The 13,573-nt window shown below is 39.2% G+C and overlaps 1 protein-coding gene across 1 annotated transcript in view; it reads left to right on the top strand.

Annotated features, from left to right (window-relative positions):
* The first annotated feature begins 1,588 nt into the window (after positions 1–1,588).
* The window catches only part of IL1RAPL2 (interleukin 1 receptor accessory protein like 2), a 789,386-nt gene continuing 777,401 nt past the window's right edge, over positions 1,589–13,573 (top strand). Inside the window, exon 1 of the mRNA XM_037822409.1 lies at positions 1,589–1,687. Coding sequence (XP_037678337.1) covers position 1,687 — 1 coding nt within the window. The 5' untranslated portion in view covers positions 1,589–1,686. The remainder of the gene's footprint in view (positions 1,688–13,573) is intronic.

Below are 13,573 nucleotides of genomic sequence, written 5' to 3'. Positions count from 1 at the left end.
CCTTTTGTCTCAGAGCTCTCTTAGTTCTGCTCTTGTCTTGACCTGCCCAAATTGCAAGTCTTTGAGGCTTTCTGTATTGGGCTTCTTAGAGTAATTGTTTTAGAAAAAGAAAAAAGGATTAAAAAAAAGGGCCCTCCTCACAGATCTAATGGGTTACTGAAATGCTAAGAGACAAAGCAATTAGGGCCATTAAGGAAAGGTCCACAGGGCAGAGAGATCAGCTTTTCTTCGGGATTTGCATATGAGCCTCAGGGCCTGAACTCTGCCCTTCCCCTTTCTATGTTCACCAGAACTCCAAAAGTCCTCTGGTTTTATTTTGGAGTTTTTTGTGTTGTTTTTTTCTATGCCTGTCTCCTCTCTGCTGGGCTGGCTGTTCTCAGATTCTCTGGTGTTTGGTCTCAGTCTATCTATGGTTGGAGTTTGGATCAGTAGAATGAGTTTCCGATAAGGGCTGCCCCTGCAGTTCTCCCTTCTCCTTCCCGGAGCTGACAGCCCCCCCTTCCACGGGACTGAGCCTGGCAGGGAGGGGTGCAGGTCCCCTGGCCACAAAAACTTACAGATTTCGCTGATCTCAGCAGTTCCACATTTTCATGAGTGTTGTATGAAGTATGCCCAAAGTCAAATTGCTCTGTGGTGTCCAGTCCACGCAGTTCCTGGCTTTCTACCTACTTTCCTGGAGGAGTAACTAAAACATACAGCTCACCAGTCCGCCATCTTGCCCCGCCATGTCTTCTTCATTGATGTTTCTGGATTTTTATACTTTTCCTTTGGATGGACCATTATTTCATTTTTCTTTCTTTGTTGTGCATTCTTTTGTTGTGCCCTGTAATTTTAATGTTTTTGAGCATTGCTTCTGTGCTTTATGCCCAGAGATACCTGTTTATTGAGTTTGCATCCAGCTAGTGATATGATAGAGTTTTTCTTGAGCATCAAGAGCTAACTAAAGCAAGCAAACCTAAGCAAAAAACACCTTTCACAGTCTTGCAAATTCGCTTGTTCTATCATTCATAATTCAGCCATCCTAACAAGAATGTCACCCTAAGGGGAATGCAAAGTGCTGGGTCCCCCCTTATTTTCTGGGCCTGTGTCTTTTTCTGGGCCTGTGTCTTCTCCTGGGCTTGTGCTTGCTAGTGGCTTTAGGAATTCCCGTTTATAGGAATTTGAATGCCCCCTCTACTCCTCAGGAAACAGATCTCCTTCTCCTGGATGTTTCTGTGCAGGGCTTAATGCAGGTAAGACTTTGCCCAAAGCCATCTGACCCAATTGTTTGTTACCCTGCTTTTGTTGTCTCAGGCTGCTTTTGCCTGGAGGGCAAATTCAGAATGGGGGCAGGCTGAAGAGGATTTTCCCAAGTCAGTCTTTCCTAGCTGTAACAAGGCCAGGGACCCACAAATGGAGATCTGTCCAATTCCAAATTGCCCTGGGGAGAGGATGGGGGGGCAGGAAGGGAACCAAGCCATGGTTTCCCAAACTGGCTTTCCTGACTTTACTTGTCCGGCAAATTCAACGCTTCAGCTTTCCTCCACAGCTCTGGCTTTCCTGACTTTACTTGTCCGGCAAATTCAACGCTTCAACTTTCCTCCACAGCTCTGAGGAAGTATACCATCTTTAAGTCTCCTCTGCCGCTGTTGTCCGGGGCTGGTTGGAACAAAGGCCACTCTCAGAGATGGGGCTCCAGTGATCTGAAGTAGGTAATCAAAAGTAGTAATCAGTGCTTGGGCCATATGTCCCCGGATCTTGGGGAACTGGGTGTTTATGTCTCACTCTGGCTCCAGGAAGCTGAGATAGTACCTTACTGCTGCCTGCCTAGAGGTTGGGGGATGCGTGACGGTACCATGGCACAGAGTGCAAATCACTGGTATTTACCACAGTGTACCAGCCTCTTCCTCCCACTCTTACCTGGATGCTGCACAGTGTTCTACTGGACTCCAAAGTTTTGAAATACAGGTATACCTTGTCTTTTTGCACTTTGCTTTATTTGCACTTTGCAGATGTGGCAATTTTTACAAATTGAAGGCTTGTGACAACCCTGTTTCAAGCAAGTCTATGACATCATTTTTCCAACAATATGTGTTCAGTTCCTGTCTCTGTATCACATTTTGGTCATTTTCACAGTATTTCAAACTTTATGGTGATCTGTGATCACTGTTCTTTGATGTTACTATTGTAATTGTTTTGGGACACCACAAACTGCACTCATAAAAGATGATGAACTTAATCAATAAATGATGCATGCGTTCCGGCTGCTTCACCGACTGGCCATTCCCCCATCTCTCTACCTCTCCTCAGGCCTCCCAATTCCCTGAGACACAACAATGTTGAAATTAGGTCAATTAATAACCCTGCAATGGACTATAAGGGTTCAAGTGAAAGGGAGTCTACATAAGGCTATAGCTGTCATATATAGTAATTCCTCTGATGGATCTGGGCAATGTAAGTTGAAAACCTTCTGGAAAGGAGTCACCATTCTAGATGCCATTAAGAACATTCATGATTTCTGGGAGTAGATCAAAATATCAACATTAACAGGAATTTGGTATAAGTTGATTCCAAACCTCATGGATGACTTTGAGGGGTTCTAGACTTCAGTGGAGGAAGTAACTGCAGATGTGGTGGAAATAATAAGAGAACTAGAGTTAGAAGTGGAGCCTGAAGACATGACTGAATTGCTGCAATCTCCTGATAAAATGTGAACAGAAGAGGAGTTGCTTCTTATGGATGAGCGAAGAAAATGGTTTCATTAGGTGAAATCTACTGCTGGTGAAGGTGATATGAACATTGTTAAAGTGACAACAAAGGATTTAGAATATTACGTGAACTTAGTTGATAAAGTTGTGGCAGGGTTTGAGAGGATTGACTCCAATTTTGAAAGAAGTTCTGCGGGTACAGGGAAATCTTTCATGAAAGGAAGAGCCGATCAATGTGGTAAACTTCATTATTGTCTTATTTTAAGAAGTTGCCATAGCTACCCCAACCTTCAGCACCCACCTCCCTGATCAGCCAACTGGTATCAACATCAAGGCAAAGCTTTCCACCAGCAAAAAGATTATCTCTCACTGAAGGCTCAGATTATGGTTAATGTTTTTTAGCAATAAAGTATTTTAAAATTAAGGTATGTACATTGTTTTTTTAAACATAATGCTATTGTACACGTAATAGATTACAGTGTAGTATAAACATAACTTTTATATGCACCTGGAAACCAAAAATTCATGTGGCTTACTTTATTGTGATATTTGTTTTATTGTGGTGGTCTGGAATGGGACCTACAGTATCTCCAAGGTATGCCAGTAGTTGATTCAGACAGTTCCTGCTTGTTTAATAGTTCTTGTGGTGGAGGGACTGGTTCCTGGAGCTTCATAGTCTGCCATCTTCCCACAATCCTCCCTAAACTGGCTTTTAATTTGAGGATGCTTTACATATTCAGGGAGATATTGGTAGCCTGTTGAGGGCAGAAACCATGTCTTATTCCTTAGATACCCTTCCTACCTAGTCCAGTTCCAGGCCCATAGTAATTAAAATGCAGTTTCTTTGATTGTTTCCTTTAATTCCCTTAGGGGGCTGGATCAGTCATCCTACAGGCATGCTGCCCTGGCCATCCTTATACTGAGGGGGATTACAGTTTAACTATATTACCACACCTGGGCCTCAGGTATTCAAGAGACTTTTGAGGTTTCCTCTTCCATATTCTCTTTACTTCTCCCAGTGGTGTTTACTGAAATAGATCACATATATTATGTTTCAGTAGGTGCTTGGTAAATGTTTGTTGACTTTATTCTAAGATTCCTGGCTGTGGGGTGGGCTCTGCTTCATAGCTAATACAGCTTTAGCTCTTTTTGCATACTTAAGCAGTATTCCAGAAACTGAATGCATGTACCCTGGTGATAGATTTTATTTAATTTTGTAAGCTGTTTAAAATTTGGCTAATTTCATTTAATTCTCAAAATATTTTTTGAAGTGAACTGTATAAGTATTAATCTCTGAAAAGATTTGGTGAAAAATACAATTTGTTTTATGATCTCAATATTATAAAGCAACAAGGGAACAGAATATCTATAAACAAAATATTTATTTGACCCTCATACGCTGATGCCAATTTCTACAAACATACATTACCTTGAATTCATAAAATTTAATATATTTTATAGTATTATTCATTAAAGGAAATTATTACAGGAATTTTTCTGTTATAGCTAAAATTTGAGCACCATGCATTCTAATGCCAGGTCTGTCTCCTAAGTGCTGTGGGAACTTGGGCAAGGGGCTTACTTGACTTTCCTGTGTCTCTTTTTCCCATCTATAAAATGAGGGATCACCTTCTATCTTACTATTATTTTTGGTTTCAATTTAGTTCAAGGAAAAAAAAAGTTTTTTTTTAAAGCATGCAATATGGAAATTTCAGGGACTTGTACTCTAAGGACAGGTTCTGCCCCTGCACACCCGGACCTCATGGAAATTGGAATGAGAGACAGGAAGACCATCAGTATTGGAGGTTACTCTCTCTAAGGATAAAAGCTATTAATCTCTCTCTCCCTCTCTTTCTCTCTCTACTTCTCTTCACTTATCTGTGGCATTCTCTTTCTACCACTGGCTTCCTTGCAGCATCAGGTTACATACGGCCCACAAAATTCCTAGCCCTAAGTCTTTCATGACCTTCTAACTCAATTCCCACAATTATCAAGTGCATTCTCTCAATTTCTAATTATAAAATTTGAGAAGGAAAATGATTGTCACAGCTCATCTTCTCAGAGCCAGGCCTCGTAAGTCATAAGCTGCTGGCCAGCTTATGGAATGAAGACATTTGTATCAAGTGTCCACAAGGGTCCAATTAGTTGTGGCTAGTGGAGGGGCTGGAGGAGGGTCAGTTCATTTGTTACTGAAATGGGAGTTGAGGACAACAGAAGCTGTGTTCCAAAAGTGTGTGTATGTTCAGGCAAACAGGTACCCTGAACTATGCCTAATATATCTTCCGTCTCTGCAATTCCATGAATCAAAAAGTAAATATCATTTCTTATTGAAAACAAAAGAGAAGGTGTTCTAATGGATAGCATTTCAGGAATTAACTAGTGGGTGGGAGAGATTTCTGTGGTTGTTACTGTTAGAATATAAATTTCACTCTAAAAGTAAGATATACTTTAAGCTGTTATTAATTACTTGCATTTAGGGTGGATGGATATTGGCTTCTTTCTTGAGAAACAGGCTTTGTTTGAGATCTGAGAACATGGACTCCTTGGGGGCCAGTATCAAGTAGTTTACAAAGGAAAGTCTCATCTATGGTTCGGCCCATTTTTTGACATATTACCTTCAGAGTCGAGGCAAAGCCCTCAGTAGTGCATCTCAGTCTTAAATATGTCCTAAACCAAACTCTTGATTCTCACTTTTTGCTTTTCTGCTACTTGTCACTTTTTTTCTCTCAATAAATGGTAATTCCGTTCATTTTGGCTCAGGCTCAAAACCTAAGAATTATTCCTGACTCCTCTATTTCTATCACACTCCACATCCAGCCTATCATCCAGTTCTTCAAAATATATTTCAAATTCCATCATCTCTTACATTGTTACCTCACTAATCAAAGCCATTATCATCTCTTACTAGTCTACTGTGAGAGTTTCCTAAGAGATAGTCTTGCTTTCTTTACAAGTCTATACACCAGCCTGGAGAGTATCTTTAAAATTATTCAGCTTATGGTTCTCCCTTCCTCTTGATCCTTTAATGGCTTCCCAACACACCTAGAGAGAAATCCAAAGTCCTTACTGTATTGGTTATCTATGGCTGCATAACAAATTACCCCAAAACACAGTGACTTAAAACAGCATACACCTATCATCTCACAGTTTATGTTGGTCAGGAATCCAGGTGCAGCATAGCTGGCTAACTCAAGATCTCTCATGAGGTTGCAGCCAAGCCATATCTGAAGGCTCATCTGGGGAAAGCCATTTCCAAGCTCATTGCAACATAATAAAAGCACAGACTTTGAATTGGAAGGGTCTTTAAAGTTCGTATATCCCAAGTGCCTCATTTTTCACGAGGAAAAAGACTACATGGGTTAAGTGACTTGCCTAAAGTTACTCAGTTAATGATTATATGCAACAGGTTTAAGGGTCAGCTATTTTTGTTGTGTTGTTGTTTGTAATGAAAATGTTTTCTTTCCATAATTTGTTGCAGCCTGACCTAATATTCAACATGAGGCCCTACTGATTTGAGCATTTTCTGTACAGCCTTTACCAACTACTGTCACCTGTGCTTCTTTCCCACAAAAGTTGACATTGAGGATCCATAGAATTTTTAAACATTCTTTGCAGTCCACTTACAAATGTGAGATTCAATCCTAGGTTTCTTGTGGATGATTCTGAGCTTGTTGCATTAATGACTCATTGGTCTCTGCATTTATTCCACAACTCAATACAAACAGGTATGGAAACTATCCTGGCATCCTGGATACATTTTACAACATTGTTTTTGTTACATCATATGATGACATTTTATATATATGTTTACACCACATCCAGAGATGCCTGCACAATTTAGAGGCAGTGCTATCACATGAAGGGAAAGTGTGAGAATGGATTTAGAACCACATATAATGTATTTTAATTGTTGCTTATGCCTTTAAGGTTTTCCCTATTTCAATTGTCCAAGTGTTCTGAGAAATTTCTCTGAGGGGGAGATATATCTATTTTACTAGTTTATCCTTCTGCCCTTTATTCATCCTTTCCCAAATTAGTCATTTGGAATTTAAAATGGGTAAGAGAGAGAGAAGGGCAAGAGGGAGGGAAAGAGGAAGGGATAGAAAGAGTGGGGGTTGATTGAGAGACTGATTAATTTTGATTAAATTTTATTTATATGATGTCATTCAATTATAAGAAAGGAAACTCAATAGGATATCTGATTGGAATTTGGGCTTTTGGCCCAAGACATGAAAATATCTAAAATGATCCATCTGGATTGTAAGCTGGATTGTAAACTGACCCTGTTGCCTTTGAATTGTGTATAGTTAAAATAACTTGCTACTTAAAGTCACTAGCCTGTTTTAGAAAGTACATCAACAAATTGCTATGGTTTTCCTCATTTGTTTGAATTTAAAATTGGATTGTGGGTAACAAGATAGACAAATGGGTATTATAATGGTACAGAATAAATTTCTCCAGGTGATGGTGCCACAGCAAAATTATTACAGGCAGATGCAAGATGCAAAAATTATTTATTTGACAGCAAGCAGAAAGACAAATTACTCAGAGACTGTGTACATGTGCTTCTATAATTGCTCATAAATTATTATGGCTCATGCTAAAATTCACTCAATTTACTTAGACCACATGGTTTATTTTAAATAAGAAAAATAGAAAGTTGTTAGGAATTGGAAAATATAATCTGCATTATAAAATGATTACTAACATCGGAACATGGTAATTTGTGTGCAACTTTTTCATTTGTTGTCACCTACCTGTAAAAATCTTCATTTCATAACAGCTCTTAAGAACATATCACTTTTAAAACCACACCAGAAAAATCTGATGCTGGAATCTCACTAAAGTATTATTTGCCATAAATTAAAATTGATAATAAGGTGGGTATGCCTTGGATGTTCTCCAAGGGGATTTAGTTACTGTATGGCATAAGGTATTTTCCCTTGTGATGTGACTTTACTGGCTCCAAGCCTAAAAATCATGTTACGGGAGGCTTTGATCGGCTTATATTGGTATAGCTCCTTGAACTGAGTTTTATGATTGAAATAAATTTCCTAGGCCCAGGAATAAATGCCTAGTTATTTAACATAACAATATAAACTATTTAGGTGTCTTATGTTATAGTGGCAAGAACACTGGCTGTCGACTCAAGAATGGAGTTTTAACTTACTATGTGACAAGAAAGTTGCATAGCTTCTTTAGGTCTTTTTCCTATGTAGCTTCGAATTACCTGTACTCTCTGTCTACCACACGACTGTTGTGATGGAGTTCTGTACCCCCAGAAAAAGCATGTTTTTGATCTTAATCCATTACTGTGGGTGTGAACCCATCATAAATAGGACCTTTTGATGAGGTTACTTTAGTTAAGGTTTGGCCCAATTGAATCAGGATGAGTCTTAATCCTATTACTGGAAGCCTTTTGGAGAAAGCCACTCAAAGGAAGGGGGAGCAGCCAGAAGCTGGGAATCAATGGAACCTGGAAGAGAAAGGAGAAGATGCTGTCAGGGGCATTGCAATGTGATGGAAAAATCAAGGACCAAGGATTGCCAGCAACAAGCCACAGAACACCATCTTCAGGAAGAAAGCATCACTTTGTCCACGCTTAGATTCTGGACTTTTCCTAGCCTCAAAAACATGAACGAATGAATTCCCATTGTTTAAGACAACCCATTGTATGGTATTTGCTTTAGCAACCAGAAAACTAAAATAACTGTTTTGAGGAAGAAATGAAAATTTATGTTAAAATGCTTTGTGAATAAAGCCATGTAGAAATGGAAGGTATTTACTTTACTGCTGAAGACCAATTGCTTCAATATTATTCAGAATGTGTGTGGTCAGGAGCAACGTTGGCATTTAGGAAGTACTCAAATGAGACAAGGAAGTATTCCAGGGCATGTTATATATGTGCATGTGTGTGTGTGTGTGTGTGTAGTGGCCATACTTGTGTGAAGAGAAAGCAAACACAAATCTTAAGCAATCATTTTCAGGTGTTTCAAATGATATTAGGACAAATTTGTTTTATCCATTATTTATTTCGTGTAACTGAATCATGTTTTTAAAAATCCTTAATGAGAAAAACTTATTGAGGGCTCTTTTACAAACATACATACATCACACACACTTATGGAAATATAGACATTATGTGTAATGCTCTGTGTGGGGGAAGAGTTAGGCAAGTCTCTTGGGGTTCATTTAAAACCTACACTAGGTGTTAGCAAACTATGACCTAGGGGCCAAATCTGTCCCACTGCCTGTTTTTGTAAATAAAGTTTTATTGGAACACAAACAATTATTTGTTTATGTACTATCTATGGTGGTTTTCATACTACAACAGCAGCATTGGGTAGTTATGAGAGACAGTATGGCTTGCAGGACTGAATATTTACTATGTCGCTCTTTACAGAGAAAGTTTGCCAACTCCTGCTCCCTATCTTGAAGAATAGGGGGCTCAACACCCCCACTTCCCATTTCAAATGAAATGTACCTGTTTTCCCTGAAGTTCAGAAGCTTTTTAGGGACTTACTTTTCCTGAAGAATAAATATAAAAGGGTCAGCTGACAAGGATCCTGCTTCTGCTTTTGGTTCCCTCCTACTGTCTCTCCAAATTTCCCTATATGTCCATTAAGAATAGTAGCTAATCTTCAATAAGTGAAGTTCCCTATTAAGCTTGGAGGATTTTAATTTTCATAAAAGTAAACCATGTTTTCTAGAACCTTTGAAATTTCTACCAATATGCCATATATATTTCACATTGAATTAATAGAACCTGCAAGTGTGCTTTCCACCCTGGTCTCTGGAAGCTCCCATCATTTCTGGATCCCCAGGTCTTGTGGATAGCTGCCCAAACCACACCCAATCCTAAGAGGATGTCTGTTTCAGGCTATTTGAAAGGGAGTAAATGCTCAGAGTCAGGCCTGGCCCAGGGTGAGAAGAGACTGGTCCAAGGTCTTTTCCCACTTGCACTTGTCTGTCATGTCACAGAGCTCTGTTTTAAAGGCCTGCCATTTGATTAAGTTCCTTCCTCCTCACTCCCCTCCCCGAGTTATAAAAAGGAGAGTAAAGAGAACTCTTCCAAAAGTATCAAACTATATACAAGGAATCTGGGCACCTGATGAATTAGACATTTGTTGTGATGAGTTGAGAACAGTCATGTGTTCCTGTCAATATCTGAAGGGCGGAAGAATAACCTAAAAGGATTTCAATTGCTTTTGAAAAACTAAACAGCATTTTTGCATTATCTTGGAGTTTACTAATCCTGAGCTGATGGAAGATTGCCCAGTAATCAGGCTGTGCCCCAGAAGCAGTGACTGATCTATTTCTCATACCTTTCTTTAAATGAGAGATGTTAGTAAGAGTGCAATTGTCCTGAGCTGATCCCAAAGCTTCCCATTTTAGATTTTGTTTGAATGTATCAAGGGTGACAAACTTGTTCTGGTTTGTCCAGGACTATCCTGGTTTTAAAACATAAAGTCCTGCATTCTGGGAAACCCTTCAGTCACCAGCAAACTAGGATAAGTTGGTCACCCCATATATGACTACTGAATAAAATAATAGCTTAACCCTAGATACCATGCGAAGGTATTTGGCAAAGATAGGTGATCAAATGCCAGTTAGTGGCAGAAGTGAAATGTGCCAATAAACAAAATGAACAGAGCAAGGACAAGAGCTCTGTAGGTTATTGCAATAGTTAGCATACTACAGGGACTCCCTGGCATAACTGCATCCTCCCTTAAGTACCTTCAATTCATGCTCTATCTCTGCTGTGGATTGGCAACATAGTATAGTGCTTAAAACCTCAGTCTTGGGAATTGGACAGTGTGGGTTTGAATCCTGGCTCCACCACTTATATGCTGTGTGACTTTGGGCAGGTTACGTAATCTCTATGTGCCTTAATTTTACCATCTCTAAAATAAGGATACTAATAGCCATAGCTACCTTGTGGGATTTAGGGAAATATTAAACAAATTATTAAAAACAAACACTTAGAACAGTGCCTAGAACATAGTAAGTGCTAATGTTAACTATTATTATGATATCATCTCCTGCTTTATTCTTCTTTGCACGTATCACCACCACGTGGATATAATCACTTCCAACTCAGCATATCTAAACTTAAACTTCCTCATCCTTGTCCCGAAACTGCTCTTCCTCCTGTGTTGCCGATTTCAGTGAAGGAAAGGAAGTTACCTGAGCCAGTAACCTTGGACCATTCCTGACTCCTTCCTTTTTGTCACTCTCTACATCCAGACAATGATCTGTTATACTCCCTAAATATCCTACACCGACTATTCCTTTATTCTTTGATTTATATATTCTTCATTTATTATGAAACATTTACTGGGTGCCACCTACTGTGTTGTGAGGTTGGTAGCTTGGTAATACTGCTACCCAAGTAGAAACCTGGGAGCCATTAAGTCTTTCTTTGCTCCCATTCTCCATATGCAATCTCTTACAAGTCTAACCTTTCTACTTCCTTAGCATCACACATCCATCTGCTCTTCTATTCTATTTGCTCTTGCCTTGGTTTGTCTCCGCAGATTTTTTTTTACCTTAACTATGGCAATAATATCATAAATGATCTCTATCTTTCTGGTCATAACTCCTTCCAGTCTTTGCTCTAGAATACCAAAATGATCTTTGTAAAAAGCTAATCTAGAGATCCTTCCGTGGTACCACACAGCTTTCAGGATAATTGTCAAACCCTTTTGGCACAGAATTCAAGGCCTTTTTATGATCTGCCTGTCTACCTTTCTGGTATCTTCTCCTGACGTTTACCCATATGTTTCAGCCATATAGCATTACTTGTAGTTTCCAGAACATGCCATGCTATTTCAGGCCCCCATGACCTCACATGTGTGGTTTCCTCTGCTTCAATGTCCTCTCCCCCGTAGTCATGTAGCTACTGGTAATTCATTCTTCAAAGCTTATTTCAAGTGCATAAAGCCCTCCTTGACCTTCCAATCTGGCTTATTAGCCCCAGTGATACCTCATGCTTTTCTCTGTGGTATCACATTAAGAGGCAGTATAGCTCATGGCTAAGAACATCGCCCCAGGGGGCAGCCTCTGTGAATTTGAGCACTTACCAACAATGTGGCTTTGGGCAGGTTATTTAACCCTCAGTGTCCTTGTCCTAAAATGGGGGAAATAATAATCACAGGACCTACCTCAAAGGGTTGTTGTGAGGATTAAATGAGTTAATGCATGTAAACTGCTTGGTATATGGTAAGCACTTTGTGTTACCTATTAATATCATTATTACTCATAGTTAATTTTTTTAAATCCTGCCATAGTGTAAGCTTCCTGAAAGCAAGGACTGTGTATTATTTGACAGTGTAGCTTCAGGGTCTGCTCTAGTGCCTGACACATAGGTGCTCAACAAATGAATGTTGAAAAATGGATGAGTCAATGAATGAACAAATGCAATAAAGAAATAGAGAACTGAAATGATTCCCTGTACCAAAAGCAATTAACACTCCAACCCACCAATCCCCTTCAGTTTCATATACATGGAAACCTCAGACAGGCTAATGACTTCAGCTGGACCTTTTCTTTTTTTTCTTTTCTTTAGTCATGGCATTTTTAAACATTCAGTTTTATAGAGATATATTCACATACCATACAATTATCCACAGTGTACAATCAACTGTTCACAGTACCATCATATAGTTGTGCATTCATCACAATCCATTTTTGAACATTTCTATTACTCCAAAAAAAAATAATAAAAACAAGAATAACAATACAAGTAAAGAACACCCAAAACATCCCATCCCCCATCTTCCTTATTAGTCATTTAATTTTTGTTCCCGTTTTTCTACTCATCTGTCCATACACTGGATAAAGGGTGTGTGAGCTACAAGGTTTTCACAATCACACAGTCACAGCATGTAGCTATATAGTTATACAATTGTCTTCAAGAATAAAGGCTACTGGGTTGCAGTTCAACAGTTTCAGGTATTTCCTTCTAGCTATTCCAGTACACTAAAGGTTTATCTATATAACGCTTAAGAATAACCTCCAGAATGACCTCTCAACTCCATTTGAAATCGCTCAGTCACTGAAACTTTATTTTGTTTCATTTCTCTTCCCCCTTTTGGTCAAGAAGGCTTTCTCAATCCCATGATGGCGGGTCCAGGGTCGGCCCTTTCTTTTTGCATGTGCTATATCTACTATGCGATTTGGAGGGAAAGAATGCAGTCCTCCAAGCTTGGCTTCATTTTCAAATGCCAGGGGTTTTTGCCTTCACTATCATTTTAAATTTTGGAAAAATAATCAAAGAATGATATCATCCCCTATTCCAAAAGTGAAGTCCTAGCAAATCACAAAGGAAAAAAGGTGGAAAGTCTTATTAATCATGGAGCTGTGCTCCATTCTGCTCATTCTAAGACACTTGGAAAGATGATTTTGAGAATTTGCCACATTCCAGCTAGTCAGAAAGCACATGAACTGGTATGATTGACAGCACAGTAAGAATAATATTTCTGCTTTACATAAATGGAGACAGGCTGACCTAGATTTGAGACTGTACATTTACAAAAGAGAAGCCTTCTTGACAATGCTTTTAATGGGGAGTGGGGAGGAATCTTTGATTTAATTGGCAAGTCTTCTCTAATTAAGACTTAGTCCAAACTCACAGCAAGATCATTCTTAAAAATGCCATCAAATATTACAAGCCTTATTATAAATTATTACCTTATTTCTGTCCATTTCTCTTTGTCATCATTACTACTCTGAGAGATTTGATCTTGCCTTTCTTTAACCAGATAACTAGGCGAGCTAGGCTTAGTGCTCCATCCTCTCTCACCTCTTGTCTGAACCAACCAAGAGTCCCAAGATCACTGACTAGAGCATGAGATAACAGTTTGACCCTGATACTCAGATATAAC

Source organism: Choloepus didactylus, chromosome X (genome assembly GCF_015220235.1).
Source record: "Choloepus didactylus isolate mChoDid1 chromosome X, mChoDid1.pri, whole genome shotgun sequence".
In the NCBI taxonomy this organism is placed as follows: Eukaryota; Metazoa; Chordata; class Mammalia; order Pilosa; family Megalonychidae; genus Choloepus; species Choloepus didactylus.
This window is presented reverse-complemented; position numbering and strand designations above follow the sequence as displayed.